This window comes from Podarcis bocagei, assembly GCF_964188305.1.
Source record: "Podarcis bocagei genome assembly, chromosome: Z".
Classification (NCBI taxonomy): domain Eukaryota; kingdom Metazoa; phylum Chordata; class Lepidosauria; order Squamata; family Lacertidae; genus Podarcis; species Podarcis bocagei.
Window position 1 is genome coordinate 51,440,650 of NC_138140.1, and position 20,743 is coordinate 51,461,392.

A 20,743-nucleotide genomic window follows, 5' to 3' on the forward strand; every position below is an offset into this window, starting at 1 on the left:
ATCATGATTATGTGATGCAGGAATCTGCTTATAGGATGTAATACAACAGATAAAAATAAACAAAACCAGAAAATTTAAAACAATGTGCAGTACAAAATCCCTGCAATGCCCAGCCAATAAAATATTAAAAGGCAACCTCAACATCCCAGCCAGTGTGGTGTAGTGGTTAGAGAAGTCTTTCTCAACCTTTTGTCCCTAGCTGTGGTTGGCCAACAACTCCCACCATCCCTAGTAGGCAAGACCAGTGGTCCAGGATGCTGGGAGTTGGAGTCCAACAACAGCGGGGGACCCAAGTTTGAAAAATGACCTGGAAGCTCAGGGTTCAAATCCCCACTCTGCTGTGAAGTTCACTGGGTCACTTTGGGCCACTTGCCGTATCCCTGCCTAGCCTACCTCACAGGGTTGTTGTTGGGGTTAAGTGAGGGGGGGGGAGCATGTATGCTGCCTTCCGCTCCTTGTAGGAAAGTTGGGATATAAATGCTAATAATTGTAATTAATAATTAATTAATAGTAATAGATGGGCACCACAGGCACCAGCTCAATTACAAACTGCCTGAGTGAACAAGAAGACCTCAGATCCAGCACCTAAACAGGGGGATGCAGAGTGGCCATTGCTAGTTATTGTGATATTCAAAAGCAGATATTGTGCACTGTGCAAGAATGAACACATGGGGAAAGCTAGTTTTGATGGCAAAACACACGGCTTTCATGCTCTGGAAGACCCAAAGAGCCATCGTTCTTGTGATGGGAAACACACCTGGTAGCATTGCAGATGGCGGGTGGTGGAAGACTTCTGGCTGCACTGGGAAGTCGTTGGATCAAGGTGGTGATTGAGGCACGGGGCCAAGTGTGGCCCTCCAAGCCTTTCTCTCTGGCCCTTGGAGCTCTCCCCGAGCCACAGCCTTCACCAACTCCACTTTGCATCCTGCCTGAGCACCTTCACCTGGCTGGAATGTGCCCATAAACTCTGGTTGGATGGGGGGGGGGGAAGGGTTGAGTGTGTGCATAGCAATTGCTGCCCTGCCCACTGTTGCTTCTGACCCTACCCACCACTGACACACGGGCCACAAAAAGCTGCCTAGAAGCGAATGCAGCCATTGAACTGAAAAGGGTTCCCCTTCCTTGGGCTTGGGTGCTGGGCTTTGTCTAGGCTGGCCAGCTGCCCCATTGCTCTCCTTTGAGCAGCTGACTTTGCTGGTTGTTTTGAGAATGACACCGGTTGCTTCTGTCCTGAGAGTCTTGCAATGGCCTGAAATTAATGGCAGCAGTCAGTTTCATTGGCACATCCCTGGTTTCCCCTGTGGCAACAGGCTTTGTTTGGAGGGCTTAGATGCCCCTGGGATGTGTGTGGAGTGAAACCGATTGTCGGCTAATAACTTAATTGCCTTAGTCCAATTCCTTCTTCACTTTCAGCTAAATCTCTTGGTGCCATCTGGTAAGGTGGCAGCAAAAATAGAGATAACCAGGGACAGAGCACATTTAAAGTTGAGTTTGATGTGCCCTTTGCACAGCACAGGAGGCTAAGACATCAGAATCTTGTTTCAGAGTCTTAACCTTGAGGCCCTTTCAGTTGCGATAGTGTTCAGGTGCAGAGCAAGCGTTAGAGGGGAAAACCTCATGAGAGCTTAATTTTCAATGAAGCTCTTCTAATCAGCCAGTGTGTTTGTTTCTCTTGGGGAAAATGCTTTCACTGGGATTCCCTGGAGAAGTGCTGGGAAACCCTCTTCCCTTTGGCTCCCAGCTCCTGTTTGTTTACAGCAGCTTGACCTTTCAGTTTCCTTTTCAGGCTGTGGCCTGGGAGTCACCTGGTGGCAGCTCCTTATAGGGACAGCCTTGCCATGTGGTGGTGGGTTTGTAATAAAAAACTGGGGTGATTCGGCTTCTTTTCTGCCTGGAGAACAGAGTAAGCAATGAATTCCACGTAAAGGAGTAAAAAAATGCTTGTCCATCTCTTGGTAGCAATTTTTTTTTTGCCAGGGGGAGGAGGGTTGTTGAGCTTCTCCTTTCATAGAATTATGGAGCAGGAAGGGACCACGAGGGTCATCTAGTTCAACCCCCTGCAATGCAGGAATCTTTTGCCCAGTGTGGGGCTCGAACCCACAACCCTGAGCCTAAGAGTCTCATGCTCTACCGACTGAGCTATCCAGTTGTGCATTCACGATTTCGAACAGCTTCAGGTGTTGATTGAACCTTAATTTATTTTTTAACAACTTTCTAGCTCTTCTGAACTGTCAAAAGGAGGGGAAACCATCTGAGTCCAGGCTGGGGAACTTGTGGCCTTCCAGCTGTTGTTGGACTACAGCTCCCATCATCCCTGACCACTGACCATACTGGAGGGGGCTAATGGGAGTTGTAGTCCCAATGACACCTAGAGGCGTGCAGGTTCCATACACGTGCTTGGAGAGGGTGCCTCTGGGGATTTCGTTGTATCTTATAAACTCAGGGCAGCTTGCTTGGGTCTGGTGGCACCACTGTGGCCTGGGTTCTGTGCTTCTGGTATGGGGCAGAGAATGCTTCTTGGGGCCTAGCCCTCCCCTAGAGAAGAGCAAATCCTTGCCAGGCATTTTGAAGGAGGCGCTACAGATCCAGAACTGGCAAGCGTCGGCTGAGGCCCTTGGAAAAGTTCTCTCTTTTGTCACAGAAAGCAACCTCTTAGCTCTGTGCTTTTTCTCTTTTCCACATTCACTAGATGGAAAGCTATGAGCTCTGGGGAAACTGCCTGCTGGGATGCTTCTGCTAGTCATTAGTGAGAGTCTGGTAGGTTTTTTTCTCCAAACGATGGAGCTAGTCCTGAGGCAGAAAACATTAACCAGAAGGCCAAAATCAAGGGGCTAAAGAGAAGGGGTCATCTCTCCCTGCTTGCTATGGGTCTGGAAAGTGCTAGCCATCCTTGGATGTTGGCAAGATTCGTCTTCAGCCATAAAAAGCCAATGCAATTCTGGGCTGCATCAATAGGAGTATAGCATCTAGATCAAGGGAAGTAATAGTGCCACTGTATTCTGCTCTGATCAGACCTCACCTGGAGTACTGTGTCCAGTTCTGGGCACCACAATTCAAGAAGGACACTGACAAACTGGAACGTGTCCAGAGGAGGGCAACCAAAATGGTCAAAGGCCTGGAAACGATGCCTTATGAGGAACGGCTAAGGGAGCTGGGCATGTTTAGCCTGGAGAAGAGGAGGTTAAGGGGTGATATGATAGCCATGTTCAAATATATAAAAGGATGTCACATAGAGGAGGGAGAAAGGTTGTTTTCTGCTGCTCCAGAGAAGCGGACACGGAGCAATGGATCCAAACTACAAGAAAGAAGATTCCACCTAAACATTAGGAAGAACTTCCTGACAGTAAGAGCTGTTTGACAGTGGCATTTGCTGCCAAGGAGTGTGGTGGAGTCTCCTACTTTGGAGGTCTTTAAGCAGAGGCTTGACAACCATATGTCAGGAGTGCTCTGATGGTGTTTCCTGCTTGGCAGGGGGTTGGACTCGATGGCCCTTGTGTTCTCTTCCAACTCTATGATTCTATGATTCTATGATTCTACAAGTGGGGAAGAATAGGGGAAGAAATTTGGTTCGGTTTGCATTTTAATGTGGCTCTCCTTAATTTGCACTTCCTGAAAGAATATGCAAACCGAATAGACCAGGGGTCAGCAACCTTTTTCAGACATGGGCCAGTCCACCGTCCCTCAGACCATGTGGTGGGCCGGACTATACTTTTGGGGGGGAAATGAATAAATTCCTATGCCCCACAAGTAACCCAGAGATGCATTTTAAATAAAAACACACATTCTACTCATGTAAAAACACGCTGATTTCCGGACCGTCTGTGGGCCGGATTGAGAAAGCAATTGGGCTGCATCCGGCCCCCGGGCCTTAGGTTGCATATCCTGGAATAGACTCTATCACCTGGGATTCTTTGGATTTTGCAGCAAAGTTCTGTTAAAAAATGCATCTATTAGGTAGAAAGTATACTTAAAAAGGCATAGTTAAAATAATATGCAAAAGTGTATTATCATATCTTCACTTATACATAAAAATGTAGTGTGTTGTCATGCTGCTCGCCTGGCTGCCTCTCGCTGCAGTGTGAGGAAAGGCCTGCTGGCTCAAGTGAGCTGTTTAACGCAGAGGGGATGGGGAAATTAAAAGAAGCGAGGCTTGGAACAAACTGTAGGGGAGAAGTGGGGCAAGCTGTTGGGGGGATAGGTGACGGGTAGTGTGAGGTGTAAAGGGAGGGGGCGCATAAGGTTTGGGGGAGGACAAAGGGGTAGACTGGTGGATGAGCACAGCCTGCAGGGGTGCCAATCTCTACTTAATTATACAGTGGAACCTTAGGTTACATAAGCTTCAGGTTACATACGCTTCAGGTTACAGACTCCGCTAACCCAGAAATTGTACCTCAGGTTAAGAACTTTGCTTCAGGATGAGAACAGAAATTGTGTGGCAGCAGCAGGAGGCCCCATTAGCTAAAGTGGTGCCTCAGGTTAAGAACAGTTTCAGGTTAAGAACGGACCTCCGGAATGAATTAAGTACTTAACCTGAGGTACCACTATATCACAGAAACTGTATCCCTGTCCATACATGGATAAGCCACAGTTTTTGGGTTTCAGGCAGGAACATTCCTAGCCCTACTTGGAGAGGGTGGGGATTCCACCAGGGACCTTCTGCATGCAAAACAGGTGCTCTAGCGCTGAGCTACTGGCTAGTCCATGTTCAGTAGCTCTTCTTCAAGAGACCAGTAAGGGCCTGTCACCCCTGCAGCCCTTTCAGCTGCCGGGTCATAGAATGATGGAAGGAATCCTGAGGATCTTGTCCAGCTCTCCCTGCAGTGCAGGAATGTGCAGCTGGCCCATATGGGGGTCGAACCTGCAACCTTGGCCTTAATCAGCACCACGCTCTAAGCAGCTGGTCCCTGGCCTTACCTTCACCATTGGAGCACCCAAAGTAGTCCATGGGCCCATAATGGCTTCAGGGCAGTTCAGCAAAAGGCGTCCAGAGATGGGAGTCAGGCTGAGAGCTCAGAGTCTGAGAAAGAGATTTTGCAGCAGAACGAGGTGCTGTCACAACTTCTGCCCGTTGCTGTGTAAGGAGTCATCTGCAGTGCATATCTGGCTTTGGAGAAGCACCTGAGAGAAGCACCAGAAGTTCAGGAACGTTTGATCTTCCATCCTGCCTCTTTACTGAAGGTAACCACCAACAGCGCCTTACCTGAGAGCTACAAATTTGGTTCTTGGACCTCTCCACTCTTCTGCCCTCCTCACCTGGAGTACTGTGTTCAGTTCTGGGCACCACAGTTCAAGAAGGACACTGACAAACTGGAACGTGTCCAGAGGAGAGCAACCAAAATGGTCAAAGGCCTGGAAACGATGCCTTATGAGGAACGGCTAAGGGAGCTGGGCATGTTTAGCCTGGAGAAGAGGAGGTTAAGGGGTGATATGATAGCCATGTTCAAATATATAAAAGGATGTCACATAGAGGAGGGAGAAAGGTTGTTTTCTGCTGCTCCAGAGAAGCGGACACGGAGCAATGGATCCAAACTACAAGAAAGAAGATTCCACCTAAACATTAGGAAGAACTTCCTGACAGTAAGAGCTGTTTGACAGTGGCATTTGCTGCCAAGGAGTGTGGTGGAGTCTCCTACTTTGGAGGTCTTTAAGCAGAGGCTTGACAACCATATGTCAGGAGTGCTCTGATGGTGTTTCCTGCTTGGCAGGGGGTTGGACTCGATGGCCCTTGTGGTCTATTCCAACTCTATGATTCTATGATTCTATGACCCAGTGCTGCAAACTCACCCTCCAAGAATCGAGTTCCCACAGGTGTCCTATTCTCTCTGGTGACGGAGGTCTGGGAGCCTTGCCATGCCAGGCCTGACCCCTTTATTGCTGCCCACCCGTGTGCACAACTTGAAGCTTTCTCCAAATTCTTTGCTCACAAAGGGGTTGCCCGGAGATGTGGTGGCAGATGCGTTTCCCAGGATGCCTGTGCGATGGAAGCCTTCCAGCTGTTCCAGTGAATCCATTGAGTGGGGAGTGAGTGGGGGCTGGTATTTTGTCTCCTAGTGCATTGAGAGCCAGGAATAAATTGCTTTTCTGTTAGAACTAAAAGCATGCAATTGAGATGACTGCTCTGTCTGAGAGCGGGGTTCTGTACCCTTTTGCCAGAGAAGGACCAGCTTTTACAATGAGGGTTGCAACCTGTGTGTCTTTTGGAGGCAGGATCCACAGGGAAGCTGTTAATTGTCTGCCTCTGTAGCAAAGCTTTTTGTGGGGCAGCAGTATACCTTGAAGTTCCACTTAAGATGTGCCATGTTTGATGGTTCTATTTGGTTTGCGTTCATTTGCCTCATCCCCATAACTATACGTGGACTGATTAAGGAGATCAGTTTCCATGCCTGAGCCTTCCAGTAACAGAGAGATAAAATCACCTTTATTTAAAGGGGGGGGGGGACAAACTCTGTTTCACCCACGTGTTCAGGGTGGTGATGTTCTTCCCCTTGATTTTTTTGCAATCCATGAAAGCCACAGTTATGTTCGAAGCCTGCTATTTGATCTGCCATTAGCATCCTAATAAGGAATCTAATTCACTAGAAAGCTTTTGTGAAGAGCTAAAAGATTGGGTGGAGTTTTTTTGGGTTCTTTTAAGCACACTCTCCAAGGCTTAAATTAGAGTGGCTCTGGTATAGAAATACTTGGCACATGGTTTTGAAATCCGTCCACAAACCGAACATTGCAGGGTTCATCACTTCTTTACTATGTTAATGTGGAGGCTTGCACCTCTTGCTTCACCCATATGGTGTAGTCTAGGCATGTCCAAAGTCTGTTTTGGGGGCCTAATTCGGCCTGCCGGTCAGTTTAATCCGGCCCCTGCGGAAGTTTGTTTCTTGGGGTAATAATCCTTTAAAAAAAGCTCAACAACTTCAATCCTAAACAAAGGTCAGTAACTTTGGTCAGCCCTTTGGTTCACTTCATCAAATCTGGCCCTCTTTGGAAAATAGACACCCCTGGTGTAGTCCATGGGGAGGCAAACTAAGGCCCGGGGGCCAAAGCCAGCCCAATCGCCTTCTCAATCCGGTCCGCGAACGGTCCGGAAATCAGCGTGTTTTTACATGAGTAAAATGTGTCCTTTTATTTAAAATGCATCTCTGGGTTATTTGTGGGGCATAGGAATTCGTTCATCCCCCCCCCAAAAAAAAATATAGTCCGCCCCCCCCCACAAGGTCTGAGGGACAGTGGACTGGCCCCCTGCTGAAAAAATTTGCTGACCCCGGTGTAGTCTTCTCTCCCTCCCTCCCTCCCTCCCTCCCTCCCTTTGTCTTAGGGTTTTTTGATCTTCTTTTTAGGTGCCATAATGAGGTTGATTAGCTGTGCACGGATGACACCGCTGCAAAAGATGTGCTGTCAGTCCCCCAGATGGCATGGGGAGCACCTGCAGCTGCGAATGAGCAGAAGCTGCAGGAATTTGCCCTCTTCTAAGCTGCCTTAGGAATGGCTTAGAACAAGGCTAGGTCAACGAGGGGGGCCTTCAAATGCCTTTGGACTGCTGCCCTATTTGAAGTTTGGTTTGCATATGTTCAGGACTTAATCCTGGTGGAGAAATGGACCAGCAAAATCCGAGAAAGAAGATAACATAATAAATCCAATTATTTTTTACCATGGCTGGTTCCACTTCAGTTCATGTGCCTCAAACAAGGAGCATAGGGACAGGCCACCCAAATGGGGATGTTTGGAAGGATGTTTTCGTATAATCGAAATGTGTCATTTAAAAATATATATATGCACCTATTGTGACAAGTTCTGTTAAGTTTGTGTGGGAGTGGGAAGAAGGAGTGGAGAGGAGGAGAAAACCTAAGTTTGTTGAAATATGATGTGTTAATGTTTTCTTGAAAAATCATTAAAATTATAATACCTTTGGACTGCAACTCCCATCATCTCTGGCCATTGGTTGCATTGGGTAGTGGGCTGCTAGAAGTTGGTGTCTGAAATATCTGGAAAGCACCACATTGACTTTTACTGCATTAGAAAGTGGATGTACATCTTTAAATAAATGCATTTTTAGTTCAAGAGAAAGGCAGGTAAGAGGTGACATGTTTATCAGATTATGCCTGGCATGGAGAAAGTGGATAGAGGGAAGTTTTTAACAGGGAGAAATGTAAAGTATTACACTTGGGCAAAAAAAATGAGAGGCACAAATACAAGATGGGTGACACCTGGCTTGAGAGCAGTACATGTGAAAAGGATCTAGGAGTCTTGGTTGACCACAAACTTGACATGAGCCAACAGTGTGACGCGGCAGCTAAAAAAGCCAATGCAATTCTGGGCTGCATCAATAGGAGTATAGCATCTAGATCAAGGGAAGTAATAGTGCCACTGTATTCTGCTCTGGTCAGACCACACCTGGAGTACTGTGTCCAGTTCTGGGCACCACAGTTCAAGAAGGACACTGACAAACTGGAACGTGTCCAGAGGAGGGCAACCAAAATGGTCAAAGGCCTGGAAACGATGCCTTATGAGGAACGGCTAAGGGAGCTGGGCATGTTTAGCCTGGAGAAGAGGAGGTTAAGGGGTGATATGATAGCCATGTTCAAATATATAAAAGGATGTCACATAGAGGAGGGAGAAAGGTTGTTTTCTGCTGCTCCAGAGAAGCGGACACGGAGCAATGGATCCAACCTACAAGAAAGAAGATTCCACCTAAACATTAGGAAGAACTTCCTGACAGTAAGAGCTGTTCGACAGTGGAATTTGCTGCCAAGGAGTGTGGTGGAGTCTCCTACTTTGGAGGTCTTTAAGCAGAGGCTTGACAACCATATGTCAGGAGTGCTCTGATGGTGTTTCCTGCTTGGCAGGGGGTTGGACTCGATGGCCCTTGTGGTCTCTTCCAACTCTATGATTCTATGATTCTATGATTCTAAGTTTCTCTCTGTCTTAACCCTAGAACTGTTGCAGGAACCACTCAGGGGCATTCAATGAAGCTGAATGTTGGCAGATTCAAGAGAGAAGAAAATCCTTCCTCATGCAGTGCGTAGTTAACCTGTGGAACTCACTTCCACAGGAGGCAGGCATGGCCACCCCCTTGGGTGGCTTTAAAAGAGGATTGGGCAAATTCACGGAGGAGGTGAGGGGCTATTGATGGCTGCCAGCCAGGGTGACTCTGCTCAGCCTCCACAGTCAAAGGCAGCAGTGCTGCTGAATACCAGCTGCTGGAAAACACAGGAGGGGAAGTGGCTATTGTGCTCCAAACCTACTTGCAGGCGTCCAACAAGCATCTGGTTGGCCCCTGTGAGAACAGGATGCCGGACTAGACGGGCCATAACAGGCTCTTGCTGTGTTTAGACTCTACCAGGAGTAAATCTCCAGCATTTTAGCGATAATGTACTATCCTTCTTGGCTATTTCATTTTACTCTTTAGAAACCTTGCTTAACATTTCTCTGCCCTAACCCAGATATAAATGCATCTGGCTAAAGGAGAATCAGGAGATGAAAAGGGCCAGGATGTGAACCCAGCCAGTCCTTCTGTAGTTCTCCTTTTGCAGAAGGATCAAAAAACCTGGGTCAGAGTCGCTGCCTCAGCTCAGGAGGGTGTTGAAAATGCAATAGTGGCAGAGCTTTTAACTGGACTCATAAATCTGTTCCTTTTTGCAGATTAACTACCCCTAAGAATTCTAAGAATGCCCAAGGAAGGGAGAGAGCGGCTACGGTTTAAATGCAATCGCCTTGGCTTCTGCTGCAGTTGAATCAAAGCTCCCTCTGATATCAGAGTCAGAACCACTCAAAGGACACACAAGAGTTATTAATAACTTTATTTTATAGCAAAAGAATCCAAGCACATTTGCAGAGTGCAGGAGCAATTTGCACTGCTTTTAATGTGTGTGCACGTAGTGGCTATTTATGTCGTGTCATCAGTGTACGCTGGTGTTTCACAAAGCATAGGAGAGGTCTCTGCCCCAAGTGGCTTCCAGTATTAAGAGTCAAAATGATGCCCAAGTGATCACTGTGCTCTGCAGATGAGAGCATCCCCCAGATGGCATCTTGTCAAGAGCTCTCTTCCTCAAATGTAGGAATTGGGCCTTCAATCTTGTGGCATCTGCTGACAACCTTTCCCCCTTTGCAAGGCTGGTCTTGATTGCGATAAACAAATCTGTATTAGAACTGCTTTTAGATGTTTTCAGTTGTTTCATCTCTCTCCGAGGGATAGCTCAGTTGGTAGAGCAGGAGACCTGCTCTAATCTCAGGACGGTGGGTTTGAGCCCCACTTTGGGCAAAGGATTCCTGCATTTCAGGGGATTTGGACTAGATGATCATTGTGGTCCCTTCCAGCTCTAGGATTCAAGTGTTTGCTGCCCTGGGCTCCTCTGGGAGGAAAGAGCAGGGTGTGAATTAATTAAATAAATAAAAACGGAGGCAGGGTGTATATGGGAGAGAGTGTTTCATTTTTGCACACTTAACTGAAAACTGGGGGAACTCGCCAGTTTCTGTGCATGTACTTGTTTTGTTAAGCATTTTTGTTGCAAAGTTGCAGGTGAGCTGCTGTTCATTCAGCAGAAGAGCTCTGCCCATCACAGGGCACTGGCTGGAGACCAAGTCATAAGACCCTTTTTTGGCCAAACCCCCACAAGGCTGCTCATGAACATCTTTCCCACAGCTTAAGCTTTATTCTTACACACACACACACACACACACACACACACACAGCCCCCAGGGAGAGCTTGCCACTTCCCAGCCCAGAAACGTGCAGATTTCTTCAAATGATCTGATGCACAAAGATATTTTGGGGTAGTTGTATAACTGGATGGATATACTGATGGACGCTGCTCACACTTTTGCTTCCTCACTTTAGTTCCTTTGTATGGCGCTTCCCACAGTGAGCTGTGCCCAAAGTGGTTTTACAACCAACTTTTGGGATATCAAAATACAAAAGCATTTGGGAGTGGAGAGAAGAAGCCAGCGTGCAAAACATACCAGTTACTGAGGTGTACAGTAAGGGGGTTGTTCCAGGATATGGTATAGCCTGGCTTGCATAATTCCATCCCCAAAACATCTTAGTTCTCCCTCTAGAAGGTGCAAAGAAGTTATAATGTTTTCAGTCATAGTTTAACAATGCAGGGCCTGGGAAATTGTAAACCTTGGTTTGTTGGAAGATATGCCATGGTCTCATCACTCAGTTTGCTGCTGCTGCTGCTGCTGTTGCTAGTACCCTAACACACCCTGCCACACCAAAAGATTGAATACTTATAAATGCAGAACGAGTACTACATGACACTTGTAGCAGTGCTGGTTCTGTGAGTCAAAGTGCTGTCGTGGATGCCTATGGAGTGAGGCAATCATGGTTAATGGAGCGTTATGCAGTACCTGACTGTGTATTGTCTTGTCTCCTGCCAGGAAAAGACGAAGGTGATTGAGCCCTTGGACTACGAGAATGTCGTCTCCCAAAAGAAAGCGCAGATCTACAGCGACCCTCTCCGGGACTTGCTTATGTTCCCCATGGAAGACGCCTCTGTGAGTTGTTGCTGCTGCTTCTCCTCCTTGGCATTTGGGTCTCAGCTGCAAGCTGCTCCCCTTATTTCATTTTTGCTTGTTCGAATAGTTTATTTATACCTCTTCATACTGCCACTTCTGAGCAGCGCACAATAGGAACACAGCCTTGGAAATTGATGAATGCACCTGCCTGCATCTTTATTGTTGAAAGAGGGTTGGACAAATTCATAGACTTAATAGAATCCTAGAATTGTAGAGCTGGAAGGGACCTTGAGGATCATCTAGTCCAACCCCATGCAGTGCAGGAATATGAAGCTGTCCCAGACGGGGATTGAACCTGCAGCCTTAGTGCTATCAGCACTCCACCGCTTCAAACAACTGGAGGAGAAAGCTATCAGTGACTGCTAGTTGAGGCAGTAGCAATGCTTCTGAATGCCAGTTGCTGAGAATTGCAGGACAGGAGAGGGCTCTTGGGCTCCTGCAAACTTCTTTTGTATTCACACCGGATATGCTGCCCTTTTGCCATGCAGAATTGTTACTTTGGAACTTTGACCCTCTAGATATATATATATTGATTGATTGATTGATTGATTGATTGATTGTACTTATGTACCACTTTGCAGGCAGAACTTGCAGTGTGGATTTGCATAAGGTTATTGCAACAATAAGCACAATTTTTTAAAAAAGTTACAAAAGAATAAGAAAAACAACTTGTTTGTATAGGGGGTGAAAACTGTTTCTTCTTTGTCTTGTCTCCCCTCAGGGCAGGGTGGTCCTTCAGATGCCCATGTTGTGGCCAAACTTGCTGGAGTTGTGGATGAGCAGCATCTGGGATGAACAAAGGTTCCCATGCCTGCTGTAGACACATCTGCATTGTAGCTCATAAGAGCCTACAAGCGCTAGGAATCAGGCCATTGGTCTGCCTGGTCCAGCATCCTGTTCTCACAGGGGCCAACCAGGGTCCTCAGTGGGAAGCCTGGAGGCAGGACCAGGACACAACAGCAGTGCTCCTCTCTCTTCCATCCATCTGCAAAGCCCCCTTACAACTCTAGTCATTCTGCAGCCTCTGACTGCTTTTACTCCCCCTTCCAGGTCTCTGTTGTCGGGCGCCAGAGGAGGACTGTTCAGTCTACAGTGCCAGAAGATGCTCTGAAGAAAGCTCAGAGTCTCTTTGTCCAGGAGGTAAGGGTCCTGAAGGCTGTGATACTGACGGGGTGCATGTGCAAAATAGGTCTTGCTCCTTTCCCCCTTCAGGTAAAGGAAAAGAGAGAGACCTGGGTGAATAGTCCTTTCTGCATGCTCCAAAAGCACATAGAAACCCTGCAGTGACACCAGAGAGTTCTAGGGCACAGTCCCAGTTTTTGGAGGCAGGATGGGGCAGCTGCACACACACACACACACACACACACACACACACACACACACTTTGCCATAGTCAATTTATCTATGTACCACATTTTCCACAACTCCCAGGTGAATTGTAGTTTCATTAGGAGAACCGTAAACTGCTGCTTCAGATTTAGGTGCAAATCCAGCAGGCTTGGGAAGATTTGGGCCCTTTTTGAAAGAGTTGGTGCATTTGGAACTTAAGCTTCCTGTGTTGTGTTGCTCAATGAAGGGTATTTCTTCTTTGTTGAACTCTGCATTTAAAAAAAGTAACTGAGGAAATTGATGTTTGTTTATTTATTTTTTGAAAACCAAACGTGTGACTTGCTTCCTCCTTTTAATTATGAAAACCTGACAATAACTGCTGAGGACAGACAAGCATAGAACTGAAAGGACACTCATGACGTCGCCTGTGAAGGGCTTTCTTTAAATTATTTCTTTAAAATAATTTTGCAGATTAAGACAGGGAAACAAGATAAGAGTCAGACCTCTGGCCGATGTATCTCAGAAGTGCAGAACAATTTTAAGTGCAAAGCAATTGATAATGTTTAGCTCAGTACTGTCTGTAGAAGTGATGAGGAACCCTTAACTTCCAGCATCTGCATGGCTTTTGGTCAGAGGTGGTGGGAGTTGTAGCTCAACACTATCTTGAGGGCCACTGATTCCCCATTCCTGATCTACACTGACTCTCCAGGGTTTCAGACAAGGAGTCACCCCTGGCCCCACCAAGGAGCATGCAAGGCAGAAGTTCTGCCACCAAGTGTGAGTCTATGTAGTAGCTCTGTATACAGGAACATAGAAGCTGTTTTACACCAGGCCAGGACTTTAGTCCCTCTTCCTCAGGATTGCCTGCCCTGGAAGCTGCTATCCAGAGTTTCAGCCAAGTGTATCCCAGACCTTCCTGGGAAGGATGCATGCTGTTCCACTGAGCTAAACTGAAAGAATGGGCGAAGGTTAAATTGTGCAAAGCATGAGTTTGAGGCAGTTGAGTTCTGCAGGAAGCAAAGCACCCACGTGAATCTTTCCTGTATCTAATTTTGTAGTTCCTCATATATGAATTAGCAACCTTGGAGTACTGAAGTTTATAATCCTGGTTTTTGTTGCAGTCTTTAGCAGCAGAGGCAGCTATGAACTTTAACCGCCTTGCATTCTATTTCCTTCACAGTGCATTAAAACCTACAGCTCAGACTGGCACACAGTGAACTACAAATATGAGGACTACTCGGGGGATTTCCGAATGCTGCCATGGTAAGTGTTTCCCCAGGGGAAATCAGCCTCTTCACAGCCTTTCCTTTCAGTAGGATGTCGAAACCCGGATGTTCAGAAGTTCCTTAAACATCCTTCTAGCTGCCTCCCCTTCACACAGGCAACCCAGGGCATGGTAGTATTTCTGTTTCATTGACTTCATTTCAGAGGTCTCTCCGCTGCCTTTCAGCTGACACTAATAATAATAATTTTTTTGCAAGTTTTATATACCTCTTAATCAGCAAAATCCTCTAAGCCTAAAACCTAAAACAGTATTTACTATTTATTCCATAAGATTTGATTGTAAAAAGAATCACTTGAATACAGAAATAAAAGAATGAAATTATCAGTTAAAAAAAAAACAGATACAAGAAATAATTAACATCACTGTTCAGCTAAACACCTGATTCAAACACATGTGGGCTTGGTACGCATCCGGATTTGGCTTGCATACGCAAAAATGTTTCCAGCAGGTGCAGTGAAGGTGCCTGCCTCACATCAAGTGGCAAGGAGTTCCAAAGTGCAGATGCGGCTGCTGCACAATATAAAATACTCATTTAAAAATACTGATCAGACATGAAAAACAAGTTGGCATACAATTTATCAAAATCCAACTAAAAGCAGCAGTTTAAAAACAATTACCCATACTAAAATTACTTGTCTGGGTAGAGCTGCCTAAACAAAAAGTTTTGCTTATCTCACCTTCCTCGGAAGTCGCTCCATCCCCCGAGAGAGCAGGTCCTCTCTGCCCATATGCCTTTCTGGAAGCTCCATCTATGGATTCATTTGTTATTCAGCCATGTTGGCAAAACATTAATGAATGCTTCTTTTAAAAATAAATTAAATGTGTGTTTGTGTGTGTTTTCTCTTAGCAAATCCTTCAGCCCCGACAAGATTCCAAACCATGTGTTTGAAATTGATGAAGACTTTGAAAAAGATGAGGTGAGGAGAAAAGGGTCAGCCCTTTGTCTGGTAGCCGATGAAGTGCTCTGTGTAACTCAAAAGCTTTCCTAATCATATACCAAGGGAAGCTTGTTTGCTAAAAGTTCCAATTGTTACAGAACAACAATGACAACTTTTAGTATTTATGTGGTGTTTCCAAGTGCTCAAAGCCATTGTCAGCAACAAAGAACATAATTTTAAAAAGGCTTTGCAGCCAGTTCAGGCCAATTCAGCATCCTGCTTTCCAAGTTACCAACCAGACGCCTGTATACACTCCCAGAAGTAAATAAGCAAAGGAACCATCCTTTATACTGGGCCCAGGAGTGGATGCTTAGCTAATCAACCTACCAGTTCTTTCCTGGAAAACACCAGTTCTCTCCCTAGCCAGGCTCTAAACCTGGACATCTTTATTTTTATTATATTTACATCCCCGCTTTGCCTCCAAGTTGCTAAAGGTGGTGTACATGGCTCTCCTTCTTCCCCACTGTATCCTCACGTCAGCCCTGTGAGAGGCAGGTTAGGCAGCCAGTGATTGACTGGCCCCCAAGGTCACCCTAAGTGGGGAACTGAACCTGTGCCTCTGTCATCTTAAGTCCAGCATTCTCACTTCTGCACCACGCTGGCTGCAATTGGAAGTAGCCCCAGTTGGGAAAACAGCTGCATCTGTGGGTGTAGGAGGGACTAAGCCTGTTGGTTTATCTCCTGGGAAGGGTTTCCTACCTCCTTGCCTCCACATCACAGAAGCAAATGTTTTGGGGAAACAATTGTTTGCCGAATTAATGTCTAGCTCCTGCCAGATTGCAGAGGTGGTGTGAAACAGAGAGAGAATGAGAAGCAGCTTGCCACATCTGAGAATAGTTCTATTACCTTATTTTAGAAGCCGTAACAGGCATCACAGATAGATTAATCTAAAGCTAATCTGGAATCTCCCCCTTTGCAGTGGGACACTTATTCCCAAGCAGTTCCTCCTGTAGCCGCTGCTCCTAATTCGAGCCCAATGGTTGCCATGAATTTGATTTGAACTGATTTTATAATGAATTGATTTTAGAATGCTGTATTATTTTATTGTTGTCAGCCGCTCTGAGCCATATCCGGCTGGGGAGGGCGGGATATAAATAAAAATTTGTTATTATTTTTATTAGCCTTGATGCTGTCCCAAGTGCGCTCATCTCAGACAGAGGTGTGCAAACAGCCCAGTGTAAAAGCAAGCGGCAAACAGGGCATTCCCCTCCCAACCCCTTTTCATTTTCATTTTTAAATTAAAATTTTCCCAGAGAGCTCCAAAATGCATACCTGTATTCCAAAGATTGACAGCCACCAAGGAAGGGAGACTCCCGAAGACCTTTTTCGAAATGACTGAAAATATGGACTTAATAGACATATGGAGAACAAGGAACCTTCTTGAGAGAGAGGGAACCTTTTTCTCCCAAGCAATGATGACCTGGACCAGAATTGATCAAATTTGGATTACTAGTGGGATGGCTCCTAAGATTAAGAAGGTAGAAATCTGCCCAAAAACCTGCTCCGACCATAACGCCGTGAAGATGGAAATGAAACTTACAACAACTGGTCAATTTAGATGGAGAATGAATGACACCCTCTTTCAAGATAAGGAGATCCACATGAAGGCCCAAAAAACTTTAAAGGACTATTTGAAATAAATTTAAAGGCCGATGTGGAAAAAAGAGTGATCTGGGACGCAAGTAAAGCTGTGATGCGAGGTTTCTTGATTCAACAAAACTCAATAAAGAAGAGGAAACAAAATGAGAAAAAAGGAAAAGATCTTGGAAAAGATAAAGGAAGGAGAGAAAAAATTAAGAGCAAAGCCAAAGTCCCAGGAGATTCTGAGAGAGATTAAGTTATATCAAATACAATACATGGAATTGATGAACCAAGAGATTGAATGGAAGATAAAGCAAATGAAACAAAAGACATTTGAATCGGCAGATAAATGTGGCAAACTTCTGGCATGGCAATTGAAGAAAAGGCAGAAACTAAACACAGTTACAAGCCTAGAAGTGGATGGAAAGAATATATCTAAACCTAATGAGATTAGAAATTGCTTTTTGAGTTACTTTAAAAAACTTTATGCGCAAGGACCACAAAATGAAGAAGATATAGATAAATTCCTTGATAAATATGGATTACAAAAAATCTCTCATCAAAGTAAGATGGATCTGAACCAGAGAATAACAGAACAAGAGATAGAGGGTGCCATTCAGAGTATGCAATTGGGCAAGTCTCCAGGGCCAGATGGACTGACTTCCAGATATTACAAATCTTTGAAGGAGTGGTTGATCCAACCGTTAAAGAAGTCTGCAACGAGATCCTAGAGGGAAAAAAAGGCACCTGAATCATGGAAAGAAGCGTATATTTCACTCATACCAAAGACAGAGACTGAAAAGACTCAATTGAAGAACTACCGCCCAATATCATTACTTAATGTGGATTACAAAATTTTTGCAGACATTTTGGCAAAAAATGTGTTGATGGAGAAGATTCATAAGGACCAAGCAGGCTTTCTCCCAAAAAGGCACCTATCAGACAATGTAAGGAATATAATAGATATTTTGGAAAAGTTAGAGGTGAATATAAACACTAAAGCAGTGCTGATTTTTGTGGATGCGGAGAAAGCCTTTGACAATATTTCTTGGAGCTTTTTGAAAAAGAATCTTCATGGGATGGGGGTAGGGCAAGGATTTGAGAATGGTATGGGTGCAATATATTCTGAACAAAAAGCTAAGCTGATTGTAAATAACGTAATAACTGAGGAACTCAAGATAGAAAAAGGAACACGACAGGGGTGCCCAATTCCCCATTGCTTTTTATCTCGGTTCTGGAGGTGTTGCTGAATATGATTAGAAATGACCAGCAGGTTAAAGGTGTACAGGTCGGAGCGAAACATTACAAGTTAAGGGCATTTGCAGATGATCTAGTATTGACCTTGCAAGAGCCAAACACTAGTACGAAAAAGTGTTAGAAATAATTCAACAATTTGGCCAGGTAGCTGGATTTAAACTGAATAAACAAAAAACTAAAGTTTTAGGAAAAAATTTAACAGATATGGAGAAGGAGAAATTCCAAGAGGAGACAGGTTTGACGGTGGTTAAGAAGGTGAAATACCTAGGGGTTTACTTGACATCTAAAAATTTGAATTTGTATAAGGACAACTATGAAAAATGTTGGTTAGAAATTAAAAAAGATCTAGAAATATGGTCAAATCTGAAACTGTCAATGTTAGGCCGAATTGCAGTTATCAAGATGAATGTATTGCCTAGAATGTTATTTTTGTTTCAAACCTTGCAGATCCTGGACAAGATGGACTGTTTTAAGAGGTGGCAGAAAGACATTGCGAAATTTGTCTGGCAGGGCAAAAGCCCAGAAATAAATTTAAAATACTGACAGATGCCAAAGAAAGAGGGGATTTGCCCTGCCGGACTTAAAATTGTATTATGAAGCAGCTGCGTTTTGCTGGCTGAAAGAGTGGATGCTCCTCGAGAACACAGACATTTTGGATTTGGAAGGTTTTAATAACGCATTTGGTTGGCATGCATATCTATGGTATGATAAAAATCAAGGTGCATAGGGCCTTTAAAAACCATATTGTTAGAAAAGCATTGTTTAATGTTTGGATAAGATATAAAGATCTGTTGGAAAACAAAACCCCTAGATGGGTGTCACCTGTGGAGGCTAAGGCATTGAAGAAACTCAATATGGAGGTCGGATGCCGAAGTATTGGGAAATTTTGGAACAGGAGGGAGATAAACTGAAATTACAAAGTCATGAGAAAATGAAACCTAAAGTACAAGATTGGTTTCAATATCACCAAATAATGGAGATTTTCAAATGAATTCAATGTCCCTGTATCACACACTAATTAATATTAGTCTAAATTTATTTATAGGTTAGTAGAAAGCTGGGGGTGGGGTTTACACTTTTTGTCACTTGTTGTTCCATACCTACAGCCGCAAGTGCGGGTGGACCTGGCCAGTATTCTGTCTCAATCTTTGGAATCTCGTTGGGTGCTGGAGCGTGGGCTGCTGGGAACTTGGAGGACTTGATGATATCATCGGAAGACTTGTTCTGGGCTGCCAGGGCAGCTGCATCTAGATGGCAATCAGGGGAACTTAAGCTATCAGATTAAGTTGCTCCATCAAGGCTATATGGTTCTTTTCTACTTCATGCTCTCTTACAATTGAAATAGTTAACACTATAAGCACTATTATTTCATCTCCTTATTCAGCAAGTGAGGGCCCCTCCAGACATCCTTTTTATTGTGCATTCTTGGTGGTGTTGGGGCAGTTTTATACAATCATTCTTTCAATACAGTTGTGACTGCAAAAGTTTCGGGGCAATCAAACTGCCCTGTATCCAATTGGTGCATGTTTTGTAGCTTCTTGTTGAAGTCCTGTAATTTCTTACAGCACAAATATTCTGGGAGTGGCAGTGGTGGTTGTCCTGCTTTTGTTCGGCAATAGCACAGAAAATGCCCCTCCAGAGGGCAATAATGCAGTAACACTGGGGAAGCATCACAGAATGTAAATAAAGCTGAAAGACGGGTGGATGGTTCAGGATAAATCTGCCACTAACGCACTATTACTGTGTCAATGACAAGTGTAAGACACGTGTGCCTCCACCCACCCACGGTGGAACACACACACACAAATAAAACACCAGTCTGGAGAAGCCCTGATATAATACTCCTATTAACATATTGTGGCCAAATTTTAAGTTCTAATTTCTGCAAGAAAACCCAAAGTTTCATGAGAACAGCGCATTTGAAGGATGCATACAATCACAGCATTAAATCAGAAGTTACAGTGGAGTTCTGTAATGGAGTGAGCCTGGCTTCCTCCCACCTTTACAATGTAAATAACAGACAAGCAAGTCATCCAAAAGCTTGAATTCAGCTATCTTGCCTATTCCAAATGCTTCAGGGAGGCATATGGGATGCACACGTAATCATTTAAAACAGGGAACCCGTGGCCTTTCAGTTGTTGTTGAACTCCAACCACCATAAACCACAGACAGCATGGTCAGGGAGTGTAAGGTGTTGGATTTCAACAACATCTGGAAGGCCAAGATGTCTGATTCAAATGCTCTTTAGTTGCCTCAGGCTGCTTTTTTTAAAGAAGTTGCAAAATTGTTCCCAGGTCAATGGAGGTGGGTTTGTGACATCACAAGTGTCTGCTAATTAGCTCTATGTACAGCCAACTTCTGGAAAATTTCACGGGACCAGTTTTCCTGAGCTTGATCTGGGAGAGAAAATTGTTTTGTTTGAATAGAACACAAGTATATTTCCAGAGTGGCACTATCATTTCAATAATCCTAGGTTTGTGCACAGCTTTAGAATGGATTTACAAAGCAAGTCCATTGGAACCACAGAAGCATTATATGGCAGTCTCTCTTTTTTAAAGCAACTGATGTTAATAAAAAGAAGAGTTCAGTGTGCCTCTTGGTTTCCATGTAAGGCAAGAAGCCAGGGATATTTTAGTAGTGTTCTACTGGATGTAATCTAATGACATTTTACAAAATTTCTCCAGTGGGAATGAAATTTGCTGTGTATTAATAACTGTAAACTTTCTACATTTCCTTAACACATTCATTAAATAAATACTTTTTCATCAGTCCCAATCAGTAGTTGGGTAACTGCTACATAATAATTAGCTTCATTTTATTTTGGTTAAAGCTCTTATTAAGCATC

At 44.6% G+C, this 20,743-nt stretch overlaps 1 protein-coding gene across 1 annotated transcript in view; it reads left to right on the forward strand.

Annotated features, from left to right (window-relative positions):
* The window catches only part of DOCK11 (dedicator of cytokinesis 11), a 199,849-nt gene that overhangs the window by 13,342 nt on the left and 165,764 nt on the right, over positions 1-20,743 (forward strand). Inside the window, exons 2-5 of the mRNA XM_081180379.1 lie at positions 11,371-11,487; positions 12,559-12,648; positions 14,018-14,100; positions 14,970-15,039. Coding sequence (XP_081036505.1) covers positions 11,371-11,487; positions 12,559-12,648; positions 14,018-14,100; positions 14,970-15,039 — 360 coding nt within the window. The remainder of the gene's footprint in view (positions 1-11,370; positions 11,488-12,558; positions 12,649-14,017; positions 14,101-14,969; positions 15,040-20,743) is intronic.